We start from the raw sequence: 25,551 nt of genomic DNA, 5'->3' as shown, positions 1-25,551 counted from the left end.
CAGCTATAGTCTCACAGTGTGTGTGTCAGAGAGAGAGAGAGAGAGAGAGCGAGAGAGAGAGAGAGAGATAAAGTGAGAGAGCGTGAGCGAGAGAGTGAAAGAGAAGGAGGAGTGACAGAAAGGGAAAGAAAAGAGGGAAGAAAGAGACTCATTAAGCCAAGTTCTTCTCAGCACTCGTTCTGCTACACAGACTCTCTCTCTCTTTCTCTCTCTCACACACACACACAAAACACACGCACACTAAAAAATACAAAGCAGAAGTGGAGAAAGACACACGGTTTCAGTCGCCGCGGTTGGCTATGGCTCAGGGCTCCGACAGCAATGACACAAGTTACAAGTCCCCATCACCTGGAAGCAGGCCGGTAAGTGTGCTCTTGCATCTACTTTCTCAATAATGTACCCAAGTTTAAACTTGTTTACATCCTATTTACACCGAAGATCAACAGATTGGATGCAAACCCTGTGTATTAAACGTGACGTATTTCTCCTAAATGTGTGACTGGATGCAGTGTGTGATACATATTTTGTGGGCAGCAGCACAGCCTTTTCAAAGAGGCACTGGTTCTTCTGTCTTTGTCGGCTCTTTTCACAGTTTCTCAGAAAGGTTTCACATGCACACATGGGCTGCAGCCATGACTCGCTGCAGCCATGACTCGCCTCAAGTGTAGGCTTTTGTGAATTGCAAAATGTATCACTCGTCCAACTTGTGGGAATCCTTTGTTTTAGCAAGTCTCTCAAACTGTTGAGAGAGAGCTGTTGGGAACAGAGAGCGTGTTAAACACTATTATTACTGTGTGTTTCTCTGCACGTGAGGCTTGTTCCACATGTGCCAGTGTCTTGCACACTGCTGCTCATTCTCTTGCTCTAGCAGTGTGGAAATAAAACATAGAAATGTTGTTTATGTATACAAGTTAGAAGCTGGGAGCCTCACTTGTATGTGGATGAAGGAACATCAGTTGTTTTGGGGGGTTTTTTTTCCAGCAAGGCTTTAACGGACAATTCAGAAGACGTTAGATAATGAAATCGTTACCTCTTTGATGTACAACTGACTCAGTATTTTGAAAGGGATTAGTTATTATGATACCAAGAAAATCGAGTGTTCAGGACACGAAACAGGGTGTGCGTTATACCTAACCGATGACTCAGCCTCTCCCCGACCCTTCCCTTCACATTAGGTGTAAAGTTTGGCCTGTCTCCTGTCAAACTGCCATTGAAACAGACAACGCCTCCATTTCACACATGAACCCCATCAGCAACAGGCGGTGACATGATCAGTCTGATCTTCACTTTCTCAGGTTCAGGAACATCTCTCTCTCTCTCTCTCTCTCTCTCTCTCTCTCTCTCTCTCTCTCTCAGTTTTGCCCCTTGATGTTCATGTCACTACACACAAATTAACCGTCGACATTTGTGTTTTGTCAGAGCTCCTCGGATGACGCAAAGAAGGTGATGCGGCGGGAGAAGAACCGGATCGCTGCTCAGAAGAGCAGGATGAGGCAAACTCAGAAAGCTGACACTCTGCACTTGGTGAGGAGGCTTCTCTCTGCAATACATACGCCATACTCTCACTCAAAAGCAACACAGTTTAACACTGACTTCTACTTGTTAAGACATTTGCCACAGAGGCACAAGCAAAAGGACAGAAGATATTACATGGTGTTAATGTAAAAAGCCATCGTTTTGCCATAGCTTTATTGCGCTGCAATGCTGGTTACAAATCATACTCTATAGGTACATACTGAAGGATGTTTAGCAGCATTAGTTAGAGTTACCTTCCACAATACTGTATCGGGTAGTGATGTGTCTGCAGCCAACTGATCAATTGATCAACAGCCTCTGGGAATGGCTTCGTACTATATTTACGAAACGCTACCTGACCATGTGGCGATGTGTCATGGCTTCTGCTGGGCTGCCCACTTGGACGCTGCTCTGTGTGTTTGCAGAAGCTTAAGGAATAAATTAGCACGTGTGGGCAATCACTCCGTTTTGCAGCAGAATCCAGCAGCAGAGATTGCGGCGCTGAATATGATAACAGAAGAGTGTTCTGGGCCGGACACTTTGTCTGTTTGCCCCACATTGTTCTTTTTGTGCAGCTCGTTTCTCGCGTGATAGTTGGTGGTCAGTGTCGTTTCAGCTTTTACTCGTTTTGACTCTTTACAAGACGAGTCTTTTATTGAACGCAGGCATGAGCGCAGGCATTTCTCAGATCTTCTTTGACTTATGTGTGCATATTTCTACTCCGAAACCCAATGACCTCTCAGCTAATGATGCAACTATCTTATGGTTTCCTTTATAACCTGCAACAGCTCTACATGCTGTCACATCAGTGCATATGTATTGCAACATGCTGACTACCTGTCCGCTATCTGTGTGACTTCCTTGTTCAAGTTTAAGCCGATTTGATTTGTGTTGTACTTCACTCTGTCACCATGATGCTTTCAGAGCAGCTGTTTCTGTGAACTTCATCCGATAAACTTAAGAGATGTTGACCTTCAGAAAACCCACACTAGTAAATACGGAGCTCTGAATACATGAGAACCCCCCCCCGGTGAAGTGTAAAACATCAACCTCTTTAAAGCATGTCAGTCACAGAGAGCACCAGGGGACCACAGAACACATTCTGTGGTTTTGCTGTCATCGTCTCACTAGATAAACAGGAAGGCGAATTTTCCCTCTCTATGACACCGTGGCTTATTTCCTGTTTCTTCGGTAGTATTTTTTTCTTCTGTGTAAATTATATATCGTGGGCAGGAGGGGAGAAAAAGGCAGTCACTTCTTGTAAAGCTCTGATAGCAGTGGGCTGTATTTGGCTAAGTGACGCAAGCATGGGGTTTGCCCAAAGGTGCTGTGACAGTAAGGACCCACAGCTCAGTATTATAATCTTTCGGCCATGGTGTGATGACCTTTTCATTAACCAAGTGGAAGGTTTTCTCCCCTTGCTATACCCACGCCAAAAAGTTTTTTTTTCTCGCATACACAGTTTTGCTCTACTTTTATGATTGCCATGAGAGCTTGTGTTGGAAAATGTACTTTCGTCATCTAACTTTTAAGATTGTGGTGCTTCGTGAGCTGCAGGCAGTTTCTGTTTGAATCAGTATTCATAGGGTTGATGTTGAAGGACAATGCACTTTTATCACATTTTTAACTTTACATTAAAGTAGCTCAGGAAAAGTTAGGCGTGCTGTAGATTTGTAATGTGTTTTTACTAACTCCCAAGAAACTTTTGGTCTTCATTCATTTCAGTGTGGAAAGAAACACAAGTTGAATAGACGTAAAAGTTAAACGTTACACTACGACAGTGAAAATAGTTTTATTGATGAAGTTATGGTATTGTTTTTCTGGTAATGCAAAGCAACAATATATAATGGGCCATTGTGTCAAGTAATTGCAGGGTAACCACAGGTGTAATTCATAACATTATGGCCCTGTTCCATTAAGGTGGGCAGGGTCCTGGTACTGTGCTTCCTGGCTTACTAGAAGTGGCTGTGACACACTAAATAGAATTGGACAATAATTATTTTTTTTCACTTACACCTGTGTTTACCCTGCTATGACATGTACACATATCTGCTGTGTAAAGGGCCTGTTTCAACTGTGTTACACGCTGGTTTTAAGATAACTGGGACAAAGAAAAACGTTTTAGCCAATTTAAAAGAACATTTAGCCCATTTTACTTCCAAATTTTATTCACTCTTGAACAACATTTTTCCAAGCATGATCAGTCTTCATGTAGCATGTGTGCAAAATATAAAAATGTTCTTGCAGAATTTGCTTGTGATAGACTGGTATTGAACACATGTCTCAAGAACAGTGGCGCTTTGAGTCAAGGACTAAAGCCAGCGTGCTAACAATGCTTACAATGGCAATGCTAAGATGCTAACGCTTATCATTCATAGTTTATAAAGTTTAGCATGATCACGTTTGCTAGTGAACACAAAGCACAGCTAGAAGCTGATGGGAAAGGCATTCGCTTTGCAGGTATTTGATCCCAAACAAACATGTTACACAGATTCAAACTTTGGCCAGATGAACTAGACGAAAAAGTCAGAGGATCACCAAAGTTAATACAAGTTAGAAGTTACTGTGGAGAAATTTACCTCGAAACCACAAATGGCAGCCTCATTATGGTGCCAGATTAAAAGTCAGGGGATCATTAAAGTCTAGGATTCAACCTCTGGGTCCAGACAATATCAGTCTGGACCGAAGCTGTGGACCAACCATTCATACAGCAAATACATTTAAATAGATTAATATGTTCAGGGGTGAAATATACCTTAATTTGTGGTTAAAGCATTAAAATATGCAAAAACAGGATATAATACTGCTTTTATCTCATTCGCACACCTAACCTTGTATCACTAATAAACAAACATCGTGTCCCTGTTGCAGGAGAGTGAGAACCTGGAGAAGGAGAACGCTGCCCTGAGGAAGGAGGTGAAGCAGCTGACAGAGGAGGCCAAGTATCTGACCTCCGTGCTGAGCACCCACGAACCCCTGTGCAGCGGCCTGGCTCCTCAGACCCCCGACCTCCTCTACCCTCCTCATCACAGCAGCTACCACCAGCACATCACTGTGCCACACTACCAGCACTGACCTGATCGACTACCGAGGCGGCCGAGGACCTGCTGCGAACTGACGACTGACCTCAGTGGAGAGAAAGACTGACTGGAAATGTGTCTATAAACGTTAATCACTGTTCTAAAACATGAACATTGACATGACAAGTGTGTCCGCCGAAACAATGACAGTACGGAGCCCAAACTGTCACAAGCAGTGTTCAAAACTATTTATTTTGCTTGTGCTCATGTCTTTGCTTTCCCCTGATTAATATCAGTGATCTGTATGTGAACTTAAATGGCTCAATGGGTAGAGTTATAAACCAGTCTATGTTTACATTGGGAGAAAATGAACAACACTGTTTGTTCAGGTGACTCAGGCGGTACCGTGTTTTTGTACATTTTTAGTGTCATGGAGAGCACCTTTTGTCATCCTGTCATGTTTTACTTTCTCGTGTTTATGAATGTGTTTCAATGTGTAAATGTAGATCGATGATGCTCAGGAGATTTTGACAGATTTGATTGTGGACAAAGAGAATGTAAAGTCGAGATCCCTAAAAAAGAAAAGGCTTCGATGTACCATAAAAGAAACGTCTGTCCAGTGAAGAATGGGCATTCAATGGGTCTCGACATGTGTACTGGTGACAACGCTGATGTGGGAGAAGACCCAGCAAAATATATTTATTAAATGTGATGCCTTTTAGGTGATAATCTCTGACCTCCACATGGTTGTTATTCATGCCTCCGTGCAGTGTTTTGTCTTTGCAGCGGCGTGATTAAAGTCTGCACTGGGGTTGATAACAGGGGACATGTGACAATCCACCTTCATGTTTTATTTCTCTGATGAGGGAATCCCTAGATGGCACTGTTCACCAACAGTTGAAGTAGCCCACTTAAGCCCCAAAATAAACTTTTTATTTTACAGAGTGGGTATGAATTAAGTTTAGTCCTTGAACACAACTCAGGCTTTCATGGCATTCATTTTTTTTGTAATAATTCCATAATTTTTAGGAAAATGGGCAAAATAAATAACCTAATATGTGCAATGTTTCTTTTAAACTGGGAAGTAGTTGTGATAGTAGTAATAATAATAATAATAATAAGGGGTGTGTTTTACAAATTCCACTACAGAGTTTATATCTGAGAAGAATTGGCCGACGTTGAAGTCCGTTAGAAGGTGTAAACATGTGAATTATCTCAGTGTTGCAGGCTGCTTAGATACCACAAAGAACAGTTTTTGAAACTCCGCCCTTATTTGACCGATTCGTTTTGAGCGGTTTCAGGCCCGGGTGGAGAGAGTCCGTCACAACAGGCGATCTGACACGTGTGAACACACGGAAGCTCCGCACTGAAAGGATCATCATTATTATTTCTCTGTCACTCTAATTTATTGAACTTTCACCGGCTTCGGTCGCAAATCCGACTACGGAACTAACTTTAAACCGGGGGGGGGGGGGGGAATGCCGCTCAAACTGGAAGTTGTAGAGCCCTCCCTACTTGCTTAACAAGTATTCTGGAGATTTGAAACAGCCTATGATTTAGTTTTAACTTCTCCTTTTATGTAAAAACATGAAGTTGTAGGCTTGTTAACAGATCGGAAAGTGCTGGAAGTTAAGTATTTACCCATGAAACGGGGCGAATTTCAGCCACTTTCTGTTAAGTTTGTTGTGTTGTGTTTGGTCCACTCAACCCCACAGTAGTTGAGTGGAAAGTTTATACTCCATGAGTATATTTAGCAGACTGCTTTAATATGAGCGAGAAAGAAGCGTTTCCGTTAGGAGACGCCACAATTCACGGGGATCAATCCAAGACGGACTTGGAGAACCATGTCAAGCTGGAGGCGGGTGACGCGGCGCCGCGCGCCGACAATCCGATTCAGCTGGACGGCCGCGAAGCGCTGCAACCCACCCGCCTGTACAAACGGCGCTGGATGATTGTCCTCCTGTTCAGCTCATATTCACTGTGCAACTCCTTCCAATGGATACAGTACGGCATCATCAACAACATCTTCATGAAGTTCTACAACGTGGACGCCTTCACCATAGACTGGATGTCTATGATCTACATGCTGACATACATTCCCTTCATCTTCCCGGTGACCTGGCTGCTGGACAAGAAGGGGCTCCGGGTCATCGCGCTGGTGGCCACTGCGCTCAACTGTGCAGGCACATGGATCAAAGTGGCCAGCGTCAAACCCAACCTGTTCCCCGTCACCTTTCTGGGACAGCTGTCCTGCTCCTTCGCGCAGGTGTTCATCCTCGGGATGCCGTCGAGAATCGCGTCAGTGTGGTTCGGTTCAGAGGAAGTGTCCACCGCCTGCTCCATCGGAGTATTCGGGAATCAGGTAAGGCTGAGTCAATAAATAGGTCAAGATATCTCTTCACCTACTTCATTACTTATTAAACGTTATGCAATCGCCCCATTAACCAGCGATCATGCGGGCAATTCCAGATCTGTTTGGAACGTTTGCGTAATTACGCACGTTCAGGCTCCCGGTGCGTTCAAGCCACACCATTGCTTGCTTAGAATGTGAGAGAATGAGTGGCAGCGATGAACCAGCATGCAAGAAGTGACAACAAGTGTGTACCCTGTTTCAATTATACCTTTTCATGAAGATGTTGTAATTGTAACAGTGAGAGATGAAAATAAAACAGTTGATCTAATGCTATACACACGTTAAACATCTATCCGCACATACAACTAAGTCAATTCACAGTCACTTATCATTTACCAGCATTAAACACAGGGATGAAAAGGCTCAGAAACGACCTCTCTTTTAAGCTTGTGAAAATAGTGACCAAGGAAAGGGTAATATAAAAAAGAAAACTGAGATGTAAACAAGATGTCTTCAAGAAACAAATTAATAAAGGATCCAAATTTGTGTAAATCACCAATATCATAGTGGGAGTTAAAAAGCAGAAAGGGAATAATCTAATTTAACTAGACTGAAAATGTATGTCTTTAAGATGTGAGCCGATCCGGATGCCCCCAGGTCCCTCTGGCAAGGCTGCTCCACACATGTTGGTCCTGGCCCAGGGAACACCTGAACGAGATTTGGAAAAATGACGAAACTTTGGAGGGCTATCGAATATGAGCACGTTTATTACGTCTTCAAACATTGTGTGATAGCAAAAAAACGAGGGCAGAATCTTGTAGTATGTCTGAACTTGGTGCAGTTTATCCATGTTAAACACGCAGTGCGGTAGGACATTACCTGTGGAAACTGTTTTCTGGATCGCTGACTGTGACTTGTGAGGGTCACTTTAAATAAACAACGCAAAATTCTATGCTCATTTGACTTATTTCCACTATATCCACATAAACAATAGTAACTGTTGTTGTGTTGTTTTTCTGCTTAAATTAGAGCCAGCAGGGCATTTTTTAAATCCACATGAGCAGCCAAATAAGCAGACAGGAGTGCAAAGAGCAGCATCGTGCCGCTGTTAATGTGAGCTCTCGAGCATCATATTTAACACCAAACAAACAACACTTGAGTCAACTTACAACTCCAAGTAAAATGTCACTGAGAAGTCATCGCTTAGTGCTGGATAATTGGCTGTGTGTAACCCAGAGCACAAACTGGGTTTTTGGGTGTAGTTTTAAAAAGTAAGAACACTTTGTGGGCTTTCTGATGGACATCTAATGAGCATGTTGTCAACAACAAATCCTCTGGTTTCTTACTAGTTTCTTACTTTGTGTATTCAACGCTTTGGTCTTCAGACAGGTTTATCAATCAATCTTTTTCCTTCATACTATTCACGGACACTTCCAGTCAGCCAGAATTACTTGGAGGTATCGGAGCTTATTTTCTTAACATCAGAAGCTTTTTCCAAGACGTATTAAAGAATACAGTTTAGACTTGCGCCGCATGAAAAGTGTCGTGAGATAACTTCTGTTGAGATTTGGCGCTATATAAATAAAATGTACTTTACTTGTCTCCTGTTATTTGTGCTTGACAAACTATTTTCAAGGACTCGATAATAATTGACCGGGCTAGATATCGTGCATCCGAACAAAGAGGCCTCAGTTTGGTTGTGTCATAGGTTATTTGATTGCATCCTTACTGCCTTTACATCGGCACACGTCATCATATTAGTCTCTTCAATGGTCTTTATGAAATAATATGAGTCAAAGTAAGTCGTAACTCAAAGACATTACACTAAAAAAGTTATAATTATAAAAACAAAACTGTTAAATTCTACATTTTAAACAGCATGCGTCCAAAATGATTAAAGGAAAGAAATAATCTAGGTATTCTCCTCAACAGTACAGAGATCCATAGGTGATCATTAACAAAATCCTTCTCAATTAGTTAGCCTTGACAAGAGACTTATTTAAATTTCAACAGATAAATGTGTCTCTTTTTGTTATCTGGGGTCACTTTTAATCGAACAGTAAACAAAGGCAATACAAGGTCTGAGTGTAATTGGAAGATTTCCTACATTAACATCACATGACGCGACTGAAGGTGATAAATACGTGGACATGTGGCATAGAGGCTCAGTGCCATCACATGCAGTTGAGTAGTAAAGGCAATCGTTACTCCAGCTGTATTCGCTCTCTGGCGTCTCTGAGAAAACTACATATTTCAACTACAGGCAGTTTGCTCGCTGGGCAGCAAGCTGTTAAAACACAAGCTCCGAAATCTGAAGACCTCTCACCTCTCACGCTCCAGGGGCCCACTTCAGGACAGTTCAAATGCTACAAAACAATACTTTGAAAGACAACCATGCAAATCCTGAACTCGGTGGTGAAGAATGGCCGTGGTCCAAGGCTGCAAAGAATCCCGCTCCGGGCCTAGCTTCAATGCAGTGGACTCCAGGACCTTTGGGCCGAGCCATCTCCATTGGCGTCGAGACTTTGCAGAGTGACCGGGTAGAGCTGGTCCCCAAGGCTGAGACCAAACTTTACCACCGTCGCTGGTTCATGCTGTTTCTCTTCAGCGCTGTCTCAGCCAGCAATGCCTCCATGTGGCTTCAGTACGGCATTATTGGCAACATATTCATGCGCTTCTACAACATTGACTCACTGGCCGTCGACTGGCTGTCCATGATCTACCTGCTCACTTACATTCCACTCATTGTGCCCGTCCTGTGGCTACTGGAGAACAGGGGAATCCGGGAAGTTGTCCTAGTTGGGTCGGCCTTTAACTGCATTGGTGCTTGGATTAAAATAGGTAGTGCCGGTCCCAATCTGTTCCTAGTCACCTTTTTGGGCCAGTTTGTGTGCTCAGTAGCCACCGTGTTCATCCTTGGTATTCCTTCTTACCTCGCCTCAGTGTGGTTTGGAGAGAAAGAGGTTTCCACGGCTTGTGCCATCGGAGTTGTGGGAAACCAGGTCTGTCTGAATGTCTCATTTAAAATCAGGGTCCACATAGTGAGGCAGCTGTCTGTAGATTATGCAGCTCTGCTGGATGCCAGAGTCACATAGGACTTCTAGTGTCTTGGTGCGAGAGTCCAGAGAAAATTGTGTTAACTGTTTGCTGAAACCTCCCCGTACTTTGCCTGTTTTAGCTGTTTAAATGTAAAAAACACTTTCCCAATTGTGAAGTTCTGCATTGAATTATTCAGATGACATATATGCTGTTGCAACATAAAGCCACTTGATTTGGTAGTTATAAGACTACCAAGACTTTGTTGGCAAAGTTTTTAAATGTATAGTTAAACCGATAAATTATATTAAATTACTGAAATATATACTTTAATTGTTGTCAAAACAAGCAATAATAACCCCTAAATACATGTTGTGGTACCACTCAGTCAGTCTGTATGATATATATATATAGAAAACATGGCATTAAAGCGTCCTTGATTTGATATTACTGATGAAACAATGTGTGGTCACCTCCAAACTGTTTGTCTTTAATTCATGTTGTATGTGTCGATTGTCTTCTAGCTGGGTATTGCCATCGGGTTCCTTGTGCCACCCATCCTGGTGCCTAACGTGGACGACATGGACGAGCTGGCTCACCACATCAGCATCATGTTCTACATCACAGCAGGAGTGGCTACCTTACTCTTCATCCTTGTTGTCTGTGGTAAGATGCTTTGTCCACATTACAAAACATAGTGTTTTTATTACATACTTACTTACTTCCTTCTAGTGTTCTCTAGCCTTGCAGACAGCACCGGATATCTTAAACCCTCTGCCGATGAGACTGAAACTTTCTGCATGGCTAGACACCCTGAATAGTTTCAGTTTTGGGATTTGCATGAAATCTAGATTAACTGGATTTAAATGCTATAATAAAACAGATTTTTACAGTACCGTGCAACCGCAGGTTTGTTTTTGTGAATGGATAGAGAGGCGGGATGGTCAGTGAAGCAGTCAAGTGAGAGAAACGAATGAAGTCAAAGATGACATCACCTCAGTCCACTTCCCCACATTTCATCCCGTAACTCAGAAATATACTCAGATTTTTTCCCTGTGCTTTGTCTGAGCCTTTTTTCGCTCAGGCCGGTGGGATGTTCTTATTCAGCGGATCCTCCTCATGACGGTCTTAATTTACAGCAGACTTCCACTCTGACAAGAAGCACCATTCAGTGGACAAGAAAAGTGCTGACTTGCATGGTCGCGCCAACACAAAGCCCTCCCTCAAGGGGAAATTCACAGACTAGATACTATTATGGTACAAGTAAAGACAGGAGCAATGTCTCGGGAACAGGCACAAAAGTGAGTGCTTCAGCATACTGAAAAGTATATTATTTTGACAAGTATATGTTTGTTTTAGATATCATAGAAATAGAGGATCTGTCATCACAAAATGACATTTTCTGGTAAAAAGGAACTGGCGTGACTTGACAGACGTGACTAACAGGATGTGAGTTGTTTGGAAAAATGCTGAGTTCTTGTCTGCTTTTTATCTGCTGCCAATGACCTTTGACCCTCATTGTTTTTTTTCCAACGATTCAATCAGTTTGTATTTTTGATTGCCCATTTAGCACCTCACATGTTGAAAATCACACTTGTTTTTCTGTCTGTTCTCATTGAAGACTGGAATCATAGGGAGGGAGATTAGTCAGAATAAGTTTTTTATTTGTATTTTTATGTAACCTTTACTTAACCGGGATCATCCCATTGAGAATTTTCATCAAGGCTGTCCTGGCCAAGATGGCATCGTAACAGTTTTACCACATAAAAACACAGATAACAGACTTAAAAAACAAAACAGCAGAAATGTAAAACACCATAAAAACAGACTAATTGCATCAATCAAAGAATGTTCATTCAATGTTACGGACCAGTACATTCAGGGCTCAAATTATCCTTTTTCTTTTACAATCTGGCATGCATCTAAAATAATCAAATGTCTCTGCAGAATGCAATTACAAAGGAGCTTGTAAGTATGTAGTACTGAACAGTAGGCTGGGTAGTTGTAAGGGAGGAGAAACAAGTTTCATGAAAAAGCTGTTGTCCTGTCAGGACAGGGGGAGGGCGGCTGCGCTCGTACGCGTTCTGCATTCAGAAACACAAAAGCATGCTTGTGAAGGCATTCCATAGTGGCACCATGTACAGCATTCAGACAAACTGTCAGTGTTGTTTGTTTCAAGAGAAACACGGATAGATATTTTAAATTCACCCACTGTTGGTCATGTGATAGATTCTATTGGGCAATGGCTGTGACTTTTGCTTCTCTTAGTTACTCCAGCGCGATAATTCTCACCAGTTGGCCACAGTGGTTCCATGATATGATGACGCATACACTCGCACACATAGCGCACCCTCGCGCATGCATGCAAGATGCCATGTGTGAGGGTTGTCCTGCTGGCAGGGCCATCTGTGGCCCTGCAACAGGCCTGTGAGTCAGCAGGGCAGACAAAGTCCCAGGATTCAGAGATTTGCAAGTGTGTGCAAAGTGTGGAGAGAGAGAGAGAGAAGACGTTTGGCTGCTATCTTCCTGTAAACGGATTGTCAGCCAAAGTTCACCACAGAGAAAGATATGAGTGGATCTGGTTGATTGAATAAGGGGAATTACCGGGGGGGGTTGGTAAAGAAAAATTAGCATGAACAAACAAAATAATGTACAGTATTTGAATAGATCTTCTTTCTTTTGAATTACAACGACATGCAGTCAAATGTAGCTGAGGTCATTAATAACTCAAAGAGCCGGTTTGTCCGGATTAGTGAGACCTGGTTACTGAACACAAACTCAAGTCTGATTTGGAAACGGCTGGCTCAGCTCCAAGAACCACAAAGACGGACATCTGTATTTCCTCGTGACGCCCGAAGGCAGCAGAAAAAACGGAAACGGGTCACGTCACAGTTGTCGCCCCCAAAATATGGTGTGTTGACCTTGTACGTGTCTGGAGCTATCCAGCTGTGTCTGAATGTGTCCTGTTAGAAGGCTGAGCTCCGTGTCCCTCTCACATTCAGTGTGTACCCGTCCTTCCTTGCGTAAAGTGGAGGAACATGATGTCCAACAGTAACCTTAATGTACCCAATATTCCCCTTTTTAGAATTTGCCCTTTTGTGGCTCCAGAGTGAAAAGAAATCTATAATTTGAACTACAGCTCTTTAGGTTTCGCCAAAATGCTGACAAAATAATAAATGCATGTTAAATATGCAGCATGTTTGCTAATAATATTCCAGGACAGCTTCCTACCTATAGTTATACTACATGTATAAATAGCATATTATTTTGTGCATCAGTTTCTTCCTGACTGTGTTTGCTCATGGCTGACCTCCCTGTTCACCTGTGACCTGCATTATAATTTACATGCGTGTAGAGTCTGCAGCTGCTGTTATGCGTGTTCACTGCATTAAACATTGGTTTCGGTCTCTCCGTATGTCAGTCTTCCAGGAGCGTCCTGAACTTCCTCCGACTCAGGCCCAGGCCACCGCTCGTAGCATCCCACCAGAGGACTACTCCTACACAGCCTCCATTCTGAGGCTTCTCCGAAACAGACCCTTCAACCTCCTCATCATCACTTACGGTTAGTCATCAGCTTTCTCCACAGTAATAGCCTGGTCATTTGTTTGTGCTGTGGTTTTTAATTGTTAGAAAATGTGGGAAAATATCTTGGTTGATTTATATATATTTTGTATTATCTTTCACCGTAACCATTAAAGCTGCAGTAACCGATTTCTTGATTTTCTTGTTGTGAACACGACATTGACATATAATCATCTTTTATGTCGTTATGGCAAACCTGTTGGCAAACAGTCGCTTATTTACACATCCAGAAGTTACAGACATTATCATTCATTTGAAGTCATGTTCATGGTCATCTGATGCATGTCGGTCCAATATTCACTCTCTTTTAGCTCTGCTTTTGGTCTCCACCATCTTCTGAGGGAAATATCTTTCTCTTTAGCTGCTAAATGCTCCGCTCTGTATCTCTGTTACATGGTGCTGAGCAGGTTGTTGTACGGTGGGTTTTTAGAGTTTTCTTCATCTGAAAGTGAGGCTTTGAGAGTGAACCAAAACATTAAACTAATGATTGTGCTTTGATCTGTAAATGAATAAAAGTAGTCCTTTTTATAAATTTCCTTTTTTAAACAAAGACGTAGTTATATATTGAACTACATTGACTCATTTATGTACTTGTATCTATTGTCTTATTTATTTATTTCAGGATTTATTTCATAGCCCTATTTATTTATGTATTTATTTAATATTGAATGAAATGGCATTCCATACTTGAAAAACAAACTGATTTTCAAGAAAGCCCGAACACGCCCTGCAGTTTAACAAGTTTATCAGATCCTTAAATGTCATATAAATCATTGTTCAAGAGAGACGAGAGTGAATGGGCCTTGGGGAGGTTCAAAGTTTGATTATAGTCTGACAATGTTTAACGAATAATCGATGTGCCCTAAAGGTCAAACATTTTATGAAGGTTTCTGAGATATCAAGCTTGTCCTGTCACAGCGACTAATTTCAACAGCTGTGAGCAGTTTATGGAAACCCTTTCACCTCGCTCGACCTCACTGAGTCATTTCTCGTGATACGATTCATGTGACTAGAATTAGTGTGATATTTCTGCGTGTGTCTCTGTCCTGCTCTCTTTTTCTAATATCATTTTTCGGATTAACTATGCAGTTCACATATACCGACAGTTCAGTGCTTTTCAGTTATTTGTATCATTTAGTTCTCTCTCTGTTGAGCCTCAGTAACTTGTTGGTCTGGAGCTATCGGATTTACCTGTGATTGTAACTCTGTCCTGCAGGCCACAGCTCCACCTGTCCCTGTATGTTTGACTGAGCTGCAGCTGCTGGTCCTAAATATCTTGTTGATGTCAACTAACGTATTTACACAGTCATATTTGCAAGTGTGCTTGTTTATGTGGGGGAATGTTCTTTCTGTGCAGTTTATGTCTGAGTTGCAGACGTTATATCTTTTGTTCAAGGACAAAACACTCACTGCTGTCCTGTCCTTTTATAGAAGTCCTTGGTGTGGGACGGCTCTCTGTTTTGGAAACCAGCCTGATTAGGTTAATTTGACACAACTGCAAACCAAAAACCCTTCGACTGCTGACTTTAGAGTATTTCGTATGATTCCGTAACGTAAATGTTCTGAAAGATGTTTTTGTCCTGCGGGTCGTGGTGTGCGGACTTTGTTTGACATTGTTTCCCAACTCACAGGTTTGAACGTGGGTTGCTTCTATGCTGTTGGCACCCTGCTGAACCGCATGATCATCCAGCACTACCCTGTAAGTCCTGCCTACTGCGTCTGTATGTAGTTAGACATAAAGTATAGTGTTTCCTCTGTATTACTATCTACTGTATTACCCAAAACCCTTGTTACACCTCCCACAAGTTGACATTTCAGGACTTGATAAGCTGGTTCAGCTGTTATATTTTGCATTGCAAATACTTTTCTCTATGGAAGTATCAACACAAGCTGCTGCTACATATGTGTTTCTGGAATGATGTTGCCTTCTGAAGCTGTTGATTAGATTTTATTGTCATATCAGTAGGTTTTGTAGAGAAATGAAAAATGTGACACCAGATTAATGTAGAAACTCACTCAAATTTGCCATCGGGTCACTAATCTATGTCCCATCTTCCTTGACCCTTTTAGGGACAAGAGGTGAATGCTGGGAGGATTGGCCTCACCATTGTCATTGCGGGGATGGTCGGCTCCCTCATCTGCGGCATTTGGTTGGACAAAACTAAAACCTACAAGTAAGGCGAATGTCAGAAAGAAAAAGTCCAAGAACAGCATTTCTTCCTCCTGAGGGACAGTTTAGTTTCCAGTGTTGGGAAATCGAAAATATTCACAGAGTGGGACGCAAAGTTGTTTTTGACATGATTTTAGCCGACATTACGCAGCTACACCAACATTTTTTCTTTTCTGTTTATTGTCATTGTGCTTCTCATCTCGCTGCAGATCTTGTTTAGTGTTTGCGTGTTGGCTGTCAGGACTCTGTCTGTTTATCCAGGTGCAGCATGCTGCTCGGACAGCGATCTTACTAACCTTGTGGGCCTTTTGGCTGTGACAGCAGTGTCCACCCTATGGGGGGGGGGGGGGGGGGGGTTCAGTCAACCGGTCTAACTTACAAGAGTTTTGATCTGCAAAAGGGAGAAAGGGAAGCTGGCTTTGTTTCCCACATATTTAATTTTTATACCCATTCTCAAGTACTTTGCAGTTCATACGTTTATTTTCAACATTTCAATGTTATTAAAAACCCTATAGGATGCTATACTGCACTTTTTTAACATGTCTCATATATTAGTAAGTAGCTGTGATTATGTTGTGATCACCTGAGAAGCTACAGTAGTCTACTGCAGCACCTACTCTAACTTGGAGAGGTAAAATGCAGCAGTACTCTGACTTTGCCATGATAATGAGTTATAGTGCTCATTGTTGTATGTCTTTCATGTGTTTTTCCAGGCAGACGACCCTCGCTGTGTACTTCATGTCTCTGGTGGGGATGATAGTCTATGCTGCTACACTCAATCTGGAAAACATCTGGGTGGTCTTCATCACCGCTGGAGCTCTTGGGTATAATTTCTTTCTTTTTTGGGGTATAGAAGTACTATGATCTAAGGATGTTTTTGCTATACACTTAATTTGTTCAGTCAAGGAACAGAAAACCAAAATTACGTTTCTAAAGAAATATTTAATACACGCCACAGTTGTGTGTTATCATACTTAACAGTTCATTTAATTGACTTCATTGCATCTGGCTCATTCACTTTATATCGTTGCTGCTTTCCAGTGAGACCTGGTTCCATGCTGTATATTCTAAACAAACAATAATGGGACAATTAAAACTTAAAGATTACAAGCATCACAGTAACGCGGGTACAATGCATTCAAATGAAGGTTGTAGAGCCACTATGAATTCCATCTTTATAAGTAAAAATGATCTACAAGTTAGTTAAAAGCAGACCTTCACATGCAGTCCTAACCTTTTATGTGGCTGTTGTGAACTCATTACACCTGTTCAGTGGCACCGTTTGGTCTTCCACATTGGGTTCGCCCTTTCTGTGAAGGCATGCCTACATGGTACACATGCCACACATGCATGTGTGGCATGTGTACCAGCCGTTGTGCATCATTCATGTGACTCAGGCTGAACAGTCAAACTCAAACAGAAAGAAAAGCTGAATTGTTAATGGGGACTAAATGAGCTCCAGCTAGCTCCACATTCCTGCTGGAATTCAATTCATGAAGTTAACATTTCTTTTCCAGTGTTTACAAGCATTGCCCCGAGTATTTTGTTTTGTTTTTGATAAGAATTTCTATTTCTCTATGCATCACTATCTTATCCCTTACTCTTGATGGACTTAAACCCTATATGGGCATATACATACTATGGATCTATGTTCTTATTATCAAATAATACCCATAGGCAGAGGGAGCGTGCGTAAATGTCAAAGAAATGTGACTAAAAATACAGTATGTACTGACACAGGCTGATGTGTTTTGCTGCCGTTGCCGTGTACCAACCTTGTACCAACATTTAGTTTGACTCGTCATCACTTCAGTGGAAGGGCCTGTTATTCCTGCACGGCATCGCCATTGTCATTGAACCATAGATAAGTAGCTTAGGCTTACACTCCTTAGAGGACTTGCAAGTTATTATGAAGAGGGAGAGGCAAGCGACATCACTGGATAGAGTCTGTATAGGAGGTGTGTTTTTGCATTAACCCATTAATGTAACCCATTCATAAAAATAAACCACTGGTATAAACCCATGGTATAAAAATACCGGCTGTAATCCTGAAATTAGATCAGTTTAGTACAAGAAATGTTGTGGTTTAGCAGAAAAAAAGAGGTTAAATCAGCTTGTGCTTCTATATGATTAGCATTGATGTTTACTGTGTGTCACTGTGCTGCTATATATATATGTATATGTGTGTGTGTCCAGGTTCTTCATGACGGGCTACCTGCCGTTGGGCTTTGAATTTGCAGTCGAGCTGACGTACCCAGAGTCGGAGGGAACCTCATCTGGACTCCTCAACTGTTCAGCACAGGTGCTCCTCAATGACACGTAGTGTCACTGAAAACATAATAATGCAGAAAAGCCCAAAGAGATAGCGTGAGAAGAAATGTTTGGTTTTTACCGGTTGTACAGAAATAAGTGAGTCATTTGCCTTCTTTCACCTGAACGGTCACTCAGTACCATTGCAGGTTTCTAAAGAGACCTGGGTGCATACATGAAAACAATACATAGCTCAGAAACTAACACATATATTAACAACAACAGTCTGCAGAATCTGTGCAGTCAAATGTGCAAAAGTCTGCAGATGAGTTTGTTCCTTGCAGACCTGGGACCAGTTTCACCAAATCTCCAACATGCAACAGACAAACATCCTTCTTGTTTCAGAGTGACAATTTATGAATTATGACACTGCCACCATTGACAAATCACTTCTGTGAAACGGCCGCTGAAGAGCTGATTGCAGGAAGCGGCTCCGTAATACTCAGGCTTCCCCTGAATGCAGCATTTTTGCCTGAAGTTTTCGTTGAGTGATAAAGTGTAGAGACGAAGTGCTTCATTTATTTTCTTTTATTGCGGTCGTGAGAATGCTTGTGTGCATGCAAGCACCAGCTGTGTTCCTCACTATTGCATTGTCTTCTGCACGCACAGGTGTTTGGCATTATTTTCACCATCTGCCAGGGGAAGATCATGGACAGCTTCGGCACACTGGCAGGAAACATCTTCCTCTGTGTGTTTCTTCTAATCGGCACAATAATGACAGGTGAGACCTTTCTGACTGTGAAACACACGCTGTGTAGAGTAACAGCAAGCTACTGATGTTACGTCACATACAGCAATTCTTTGTTCATCACTGCTTCTGTAATGAGTTTACCAACGTTCCTGTGGGAAAACAATTTTGAATTCCAAGAATGCAGAAGACGATTCCTGTGTAACTTGAGGGACTGTTTCAGGGTTGAATGCTATGATACAGATAGATAATGACACATGTGTTTTGTTGTTGCATGTACTTAACAAATGATTATGTCCCCTATTTACAATAAGGTGAGTTTAACTTAGGAGCACCCTAGGGATAGGATTTCTTCAAAAATATATATTTTTTTCCTTAAACAAGTTAAAGTTTGGGAAAAGAGAGTGTGTTCCCAGATGCATTTAGTGTCCTCCTCACTCAAAGGGGCTGTTTTAGTAAAGCTCTAAGCAGAAGCTTCTAGAAAAACGAGAGCCTTAAACATTTAGTTGTCCATTGACGGAATAATGGAACACTTTGCATCACTCAGAAAAGTACTTGACATTCAGTCCGAAGCGCTGCGCATGAGCACTGACGTACAAACAGCAGCAGTTTGTTTTCAGGTGTCAAATGTGAGACTTCATGCCTCAGTTGCCACCTCAGTTAATACAAAGCCACTAAGATCTTTTTGCATGGCCCATTTAGCGGTTTATGAGCAATGTCTAACTTTTGTTTAAAATTCAGTCGCCACTGAAGCAATTGAAATGTAACTTTTCTCCCCACAAAGGTCAGCAGACTGACTCACTGTCTTTTGTAACTTACTCAGCACTTAGACATATGAGTGGACTTCTTCTTGTGGCCGTCATGCCAGTTTCGAGGAAAAGGGCAGCTTTGTGAGAAAGCCACAACTGAACTCCGGCTTCTATGATTTGTTGATATACCGCAGAGACCTATGTACAGTACTGGCTCTCTGTAATGTATTCAGTCACAAAGGTTATTTGTTGGGAAACATTCTCCTTTGGTGGAAATTTAAGTTAATGGTTAACCAAGCTGTTATCATCATTTTGCAATGCAAAGTTTAAGAGTAAGTTAGGATGCATGTTTTGTGTAGATTTGCAATTTTTGCTACATAGTCTTGGGAAATCCTCAACAAGGTGTTTTACTGTATACTGCAATGTGTCTGTGCACAAGAGCCCCCTACTGGACAGTCGCCGTTATTAAATCATTTGTATTTATCATTTTATTACACTTTCTGTGGCATTATCTCATGCAGGCTTTCCCTGTTCTCTGTCTTCATTTCTCTGCAGGCTTCATTAAGTCTGATCTGCGCAGACAAAAGGCAAACCTGATGGCCAAAGCAGCAGTAAGTGTTAAAGCGAGAAATAGGGTGTTTTGTGTTTGTTGGTTGTGGATACTGAAGTGGAACAATGGTGGTGGTAGTATAATTTGAAATAAGCCTTTTTTTTTTCATGACTTTGACATTTTAACATCTCAAGGCAGGAAAAGCACAGGTGTAAATAATACAATTAATGACGGCTGAGTTCCATTTAGCTGCTTCAGGTTCATTGTCTGGTTCTCCCAAAGCTTTCCAGACATTTGAATGGACAGAGCCATTGTTAATGTTATTAGTTCAACCTGTGCTTTTCCTACTATGACGAGTCAAAGTCCCTGCTGTGAAAAAGGCCCATGTGTTATGCGTTTGCATGTCATTCGTTTGCGTGCAGTCAAAGTCACATGTGTCTTGTGCTTCTCCAGAAATAACTTAGTCTGCTCCCTATTGTGTCTATTTTTGTTGTCGTCGAGTCGGCCTGCATGCCTGCCCCAATTTAATTAACATTAATATATTGGTGAATATGGCCCGATACTGGGCTGTTTTCATCTTTCTCAGTCTTCTGCATTCTATAAAACAGAGCATGCATCTGCTTGCATGTTAAAAAAAATGTATTAACTAACAAAAATCTTAGGAGTAGTACCAACAATTAATGCTTTATCCCTGTGGTTTCCCTACTGTTCTTAACCCATGCTGTCTTAGTTCTTTCCTAATGCATGCCTTTCTATCTCACCACCACTGAATAACTTGCCAGCCTTTGGTAGCAGATTGTTGGAAAAAGAACCTGCAATGCTGCCCTCCATTGCAGGTATTGTCCATGACATGATCATGGACAATAGTGTCATTATTTATGCCTGTGTGAGTCTCCAAGGTCAGTGGTGAAGTTACTCATGAGGAAACCAGCACTCGAATTCCTCACACCCAATGTAAACATGCAGTGAGGAACAGAGATGATATACTCAAAAAGAGAGAAGTTAGATGAGATGATCGATGCCACTCTCCTATCTGTCTGTTAAACACTAAGCTACTGCAGAGCCAGGAGACGATTAGCTTAGCTTAGCTTAAAGAGTAGAAGCAGGGGGAAACGGCTAGTCTGCCTCTTTCGAATGGAACAAAATCCAGCTACCAACATCCCTGAAGCTCAGTAATTATATCATATCGTGTTTGTTTAATCTGTACAAATACCCAGGTGTAAAAAACGCCAATTCACAGTGTTTAGAGGTACAGACCGAGGAAAAATACCACTTAGTGGTTTCTCAACTTACTCTCGAAATAACACATATTTCACAAAATGTTGAACTATTCCTTGAAGCAATACATCCAAGCTGGATTTTACTTGAACTTTAAGAATGATTTAACTGACTTTACTCGGTTATAAAATACAAATATAAAAAAGGGATCATTCGAGCAGTAAGGGATTTATAGAACTGCCTGGTAGATCAGATTCTGTCGCAGCAACTTCATCCTGGACTGGAGACTCACGCCTCTATAAGCGCTGAATGAGAAGTGATGGGTAGCTGTTGTTTTAGGCGGAGGAGCGGATGTCGGGACAAGACTACGGAGCCACGGCGCTAATCTCCCAGCCGGGGAGTCCTCCTTCAAAGCCTGATCAATAAACCTTTCTGCTTCCACAAAAAAAAAAAAAAAATCTCCTCAAATCTTAGCTCAACACGCAAATGCTCAAAGGTAGGCGCACAGAACAATCAGCACACACTGTCTGTAATCACCAACACCCGCTGCCCACCCTTCCACTTGTCACTGTTGATACCTGCCTTTGCTGTCTCTCACTCTGTTTCTTACGATCACGCTGAATTAAATTCACACAATGATGTAAATATGAAACGCTTTTTTTTCCACTTGGCCCTGTTTCAGAGACTTTTACATGTTGGTACACAGAGACTTAGATCTGAAACTACATCTTATTTATTCGTGTGCTGTTTTGTAATGTTATCCATATGGCCTTTTTTTTTTCAGAGGAGACATTTTGACATGTAAAGCACAGGTGTAAATGATTAAATGAATGATGGCTGACTTTAATTTAGCTGCCTCCGTTTTAGGGCCCTGGTACAGACACATTTGTGAGAGCGATGCAGGGTAGAAAACAAACCTTAAGGATTGAAACCTTATGAGAAGATCAACGTGTAAATTTGCTTTTTGTGCCTTAAGCCGCTTGAGAAGTGCAGGACTAGCTATTAGCCTCAGCTAGCCTTACAGAAGCGGCTTCAGCTATTGAATTGATCATTTTGGCCCCATCTTTAGTCCTTTGCGAAGACTGATACAATTTACGTCTATCAGTAACCTGAAGCAACAGCCGTAGACATGTACAGGTGAGATGATGTGAAAAAGATCATCTGGGCTCTTTTCAGTCATATGTTATCTTCTTTTTGTACAGAATGTGTGTAGCAATATGTATATAAAGATTGAGCACGTTGGAAGGAAATAATGTTCTGTCACATTAAGCTGAACACGTGTTGGGGTTTTTAATATCAGTGTCACAGTTTTTGATGAATTCTCGGACTCAGCCACCAATCAACTTAAAATCTACAGAGACTTGTGTGTCGAATCCATAAAACGGTTGAATTAACAAGCCTGTTTTGATTGATAGGGACCCTCCGACTGCCACGATGGGAGCCTGGCTGATGCCTCTATCATCAAAGAAGCCAAGTTTTAAACACAGAAACACACACAAACACTAACATACAAGCCTTGGAAAGCCATGGTCTCCATCCTGTTGCATTGTGACCTATAGAACGACACAATCAGGAAGGCTTTAGACCCACTTCCCTTCTAACAAGAGTTAGATTGTTAGATGTAAGTATTTATAAATAATAAATAAAAACAAGTAAAAAAGCTGAATTAAATCTGATAATGCACAATTTGAGCATCTAAAAATGTAATGTTTAGAAATATTCTTTTCAATATTAAAGTGTAAATTGAAATATATATCTGAAAGACAAATCTGTAAAATGTTATGCCTCAACAATTTTACCAGTCAGTATTTTGAGTTTACAATTTATTATGTACAGTATGTGTATATATACATACACAGTATCCACGTTTTTGTGAGTGATTTTGGAAGATCTTTGTGATTAAATTAATTTATTCAGCAGCATTTTTAAGTGTTCCTAATCCATGTCTACAGTAAGGTATGAAATATTCGTTATACACAGTTGTGTAATATCTGTAACACCATTCATGTTTACTTGTTTAACATGAAATAAAACTTTTATAAAGTCTTTTTTTTAATTTGGTCACAATTTATATCTCATGGTGAAACTACCTGACTGAAAGCCACATAAACAGACGCACGCACAGCAGTTTACACAACGATTATCTTGCATAATGTTTGCTGTTGTAAAAATAACTTGACATTTCCGTCTGTAACTTTTGAACAGTAAGCCTTGAGGCTGACATCCCAGATCCTGCAAGAGAAGGGATAACCAGGGACACCTGATGGAGTCGTCACAAGATCTGTATCCACAGACTTTGTCTTATTAGACAGTCAAATTATTAAATGATTAAAAAAAGTTCATATCCTTATCTTATTAATTTCTTGAAGTTGATATGAATATAAATGGTTTTATTTGACACGTCAATTCCAGGACAAGATACAGTTTACCGAATTCGAACCAATGAGGACATCTAGTGTCCAACAGGAGTCGCATACATACAGTGTGTATCCTCAGTGTGTATCCTTCAGAGTGGATTTAGTCTGTGAGAAAAACACACAGAAATGCTTTGCACACATCCCCCCCTTTAAAATAGTGATGGCCTACTGCCAAGAATCACAGCGATCAGTCAAAAATAAAAAAAACAGGGAACAGTTAGCAGAATCAAATATCGGAGTATTGATAAGCGCCGACATTACTGGTGCTTTTTATTAGTATTTTTTTGTTGTTTTGGTGTAATTATTATTATTATTATGCTGCAGGGAGCATCTCCTCTGCTCTGCACTGTGCTGAAGTTGGCATCAACTTTGCTCGTACAGCCGAGTAAAAAGTCAATACTTAATCAATACATCTGTTCAACAAGCATGAACAATGTAAACAAAAGCAAAACCTAATTTAATTGTCTCTGTCTGCAGTCTCTCATCCACCACCGCCGCTAAGTTTACACAAAGCACAGCACGAAAGCTCGGCCAAAGGCTTCTTTTTCCTTTCTTACAAATGCGACGACCTCTCCGATCCACTCGGGGTCTGTGTTCCTTCTGTTGGCTTCTCTTTGTCCTGCAAGATGTTGATCGCCCACTGATGAGCCAAACCTGAGCCTATAGTGTGGTTTTGGCTATAAAAGTTCACCGCCTTAACATCTCTTCCTTGGCTGACACGGCAGCTGTTGAGTTTAGTCATTGCTATTCTTTAAATAAATGTGCTTATTTTTTACTTTACGAGGGCTCGTCCGGGCTTTGGACCTGTGACCTCTAGCATGGACTTATTTGTAGCCTAAATGTGTTATTGTCTTGAACGTGTCTATCATATATCATAATCATTGTCACCACATTCTTAAGAGTATATTTTAAGTTGCCTACTTTTTTACTTTCGTGCAGCTTAAATACATTGTTACCCAAGTAACTTTGATTTAACATGAGTAGCTGTCACATCCCTGCTGTATAAAGTAGCTGAAACGTTGATCCGCTACAAACGTATAATGCTTTTGAATGCAGGACTTTTACTCTTTTTTTATTTTTTTAGTACTATACATATAAATACAGGATTGTATATTGCTACCTCTCTTGGCCACATGGGGGCAGCATTGTTACATACAAACTCCTCTAAGGGACAAGAAAGCGCGGAAGGATCCAGGTGAGGGGGCACAAGAGAGAGAAAGAAACCCATAATCATCAGTCCGTTGTAGATATAATTTGTGTTCCCAGTGCCATATTATGATTTGTTCTATTGTTATTCAAACAGCTTTGAAAATGAACACAGCAAAGTCCTGGTTTGAATGAATTACTACATTAAACTTCTCATTGGCATAAGTAGAGATAAAGTTGCCTCAGCTCTGTTATGAGATCATCCTGACTTGAGGCCAGTACTCCCATTTGACTGATTCTCTCATGATCGCATTGTTCTCTTGTTAGCTAATGACTGATTCTTGGCATACATTGGTTGTTTCTGTCTTAACTTTTCATTACAGGTTCATTTGCATGTAGATCTATGGATTATTAATGTAAAATCCAGCTGCTAGGATGGCATAAAAATACCATCCTCAGCACTCTCACAGCTGCCAGTCATCCATGACTCAGAGGCTACTATTGTTATTCTAACACTTTAGTTCTGGAGAGGGAAAATGCAAAGAAAAGATTTCTGTTTGGTTGTATCGAGGATGCACACGGCTGACATCATGCCCCTTTTAGTCGTTTGTTGTGTCAACACTGTTTATGCAGTATGCTGCACGGCAGAGTTTCCTTATTTTATGACCTTTTTATTAATGTGGAATATATGAACTGTAGACAGGAAGGTCACAGAAGGACGAGGACGAGCAGGGTGTGACCTCTGGCTCGCTGGGGAAACTCCTGAAAACCTGCCCACCCACATGCAGAGATGGATG

The 25,551-nt window shown here is 41.3% G+C and overlaps 2 protein-coding genes across 2 annotated transcripts; both read left to right on the top strand.

Annotated features, from left to right (window-relative positions):
* Positions 1–221: 221 nt before the first annotated feature.
* On the top strand, positions 222–5,371 carry batf (basic leucine zipper transcription factor, ATF-like). Its single transcript, XM_079180867.1, has 3 exons — positions 222–362; positions 1,420–1,524; positions 4,387–5,371. Exons 1-3 carry the CDS (start codon positions 300–302, stop codon positions 4,588–4,590), a joined length of 372 nt encoding a protein of 123 aa, XP_079036993.1. The 5' UTR covers positions 222–299; the 3' UTR covers positions 4,591–5,371.
* Positions 5,372–5,877: 506 nt separating this feature from the next.
* On the top strand, positions 5,878–23,499 carry flvcr2b (FLVCR choline and putative heme transporter 2b). The gene is made up of 11 exons (XM_079180446.1): positions 5,878–6,897; positions 10,449–10,590; positions 13,346–13,486; positions 15,138–15,205; positions 15,577–15,680; positions 16,390–16,500; positions 17,873–17,978; positions 18,596–18,707; positions 19,979–20,034; positions 21,531–21,687; positions 22,607–23,499. The coding sequence occupies exons 1-10, from the start codon at positions 6,304–6,306 to the stop codon at positions 21,615–21,617; spliced, it is 1,521 nt and encodes a 506-aa protein (XP_079036572.1). The 5' UTR covers positions 5,878–6,303; the 3' UTR covers positions 21,618–21,687; positions 22,607–23,499.
* The last annotated feature ends 2,052 nt before the right edge of the window (positions 23,500–25,551 follow it).

The sequence above is a fragment of the Pholis gunnellus genome, assembly GCF_910591455.1.
Source record: "Pholis gunnellus genome assembly, chromosome: 19".
NCBI classification, from domain to species: Eukaryota; Metazoa; Chordata; class Actinopteri; order Perciformes; family Pholidae; genus Pholis; species Pholis gunnellus.
Note: the sequence above shows the minus strand (reverse complement) of the source record. Positions and strands in the feature narration are given on the sequence as shown.